We start from the raw sequence: 1,262 nt of genomic DNA, 5'->3' as shown, positions 1-1,262 counted from the left end.
CGCCGGCCAGGGGCTCGCCGCCCTCCTTGCCGAAGGTGGCGAAGGTCCTTTTTGTGCTGCAGTCTGCATAAGGCTCCGCGTCCACCGCCGTCGCCTCGATGGAGAGGGCGATGACGTTCCTCCCGTGCTCGGGGGACTTGGCGCGGCTGGGGACGGCGCCGCGGGGCATCCAGCACCTGTCCGAGTGGCCCAGGATGCGGCACTCCTCCCTGCAATGAAATCCTTCGCTCTGATCTGCGTGGAGAAAACACAACAGGCGGTGAAGAGGGGAGACCCAACGAGGACGCCCAACGCCCCCCAGCCTGCCCGGGGTGGGGGAGCTCCCACCCAGCCCGGCGCTGCCCATCGCTCCCACCCAAGCAGTGGCTTATCCTACCCCAAACAGCGATCGTTCCCAAGGCAAAGCTCGGAAAAGGGATTTTTTATTTTACTATTTTTTTTTAATACTGTTATTTCTCTGCTTCTGCTGGTGCTCGATTTCCAACAGGTTGTGTGTCATCTGCTGCTGCCGGCTCTGCAACCTGGGGAAAGGAGGCATGGCTGCAAATCCGTCACCACGGGTCTGTCCCACGGGGCCAGCCGCTCCGAGTCAGCACTTTCTGGGTTTAGTAACCAGCGCTAAAAGCCACCATGTTTTAAGCCTGGTTTGACGTGATTTTTAAGCTTGACTTTTCACAGAGGGGTGGAAGGGAGCAGAGGGAGAAGGGGTTTTTTGGGGGGGGGTTGGTGTATATTTGTGTTTTAACTTTTTGCTTAGTCCCCACTGACCTCCCGTACAACACAGGCTTTATAAATCTCCAAGACTGCCCACTCCACTGAAGATTAAATGTGTCGCTCCCAGCACTGGGGCTTTATTCATACAAGAGCAATAAAGAACCCTTCTCTTGACTTAGGGCTGTCCCGACACCACTTTACAGGGCTGAAATATGGAGTGGTGGTTTAATCCTTTCCAAGGACCTTCTGTGCCCAGGTCTCAGCTCTCCTAGGCGGGCGCAAACCCTTGCACCCGGTGCTCACCTGCATCCCGGCGCTGCTGGCCAACCCCAAGGGACGGCACGGCCTCCCCCCACCATCACGGACGGACAGACTCCCAGGGAAGCGGCCAGGCTCAGCCCAGTGCAAAGCTGGAAAGCAAATCCCGGAGTCTCAGCTTCCCCAGCTTTTGCTGAGCGTCTGACCATGGCTCCCGCCGAACACCGCAGGTTCCCGGCTGCTTTTCAGGCTTACGCCTTTTCCTTCATTTGATAAGAACTTGTAATTGC

General features: G+C 57.2%; 1 protein-coding gene across 1 annotated transcript in view; it reads right to left on the bottom strand.

The window, feature by feature from the left end:
• The window catches only part of PCDH19 (protocadherin 19), a gene marked incomplete at its 5' end in the record, with an annotated part of 55,642 nt that overhangs the window by 224 nt on the left and 54,156 nt on the right, over nucleotides 1-1,262 (bottom strand). Inside the window, one exon of the mRNA XM_009642998.1 lies at nucleotides 4-234. Within this exon, the coding sequence (XP_009641293.1) occupies nucleotides 4-234 (231 nt within the window). The remainder of the gene's footprint in view (nucleotides 1-3; nucleotides 235-1,262) is intronic.

This window comes from Egretta garzetta, unplaced genomic scaffold (genome assembly GCF_000687185.1).
Source record: "Egretta garzetta isolate BGI_Z169 unplaced genomic scaffold, ASM68718v1 scaffold220, whole genome shotgun sequence".
In the NCBI taxonomy this organism is placed as follows: Eukaryota; Metazoa; Chordata; class Aves; order Pelecaniformes; family Ardeidae; genus Egretta; species Egretta garzetta.
The sequence above is the reverse complement of the archived record's forward strand: the minus strand, read 5'-3'. Positions and strand labels throughout refer to the sequence as shown.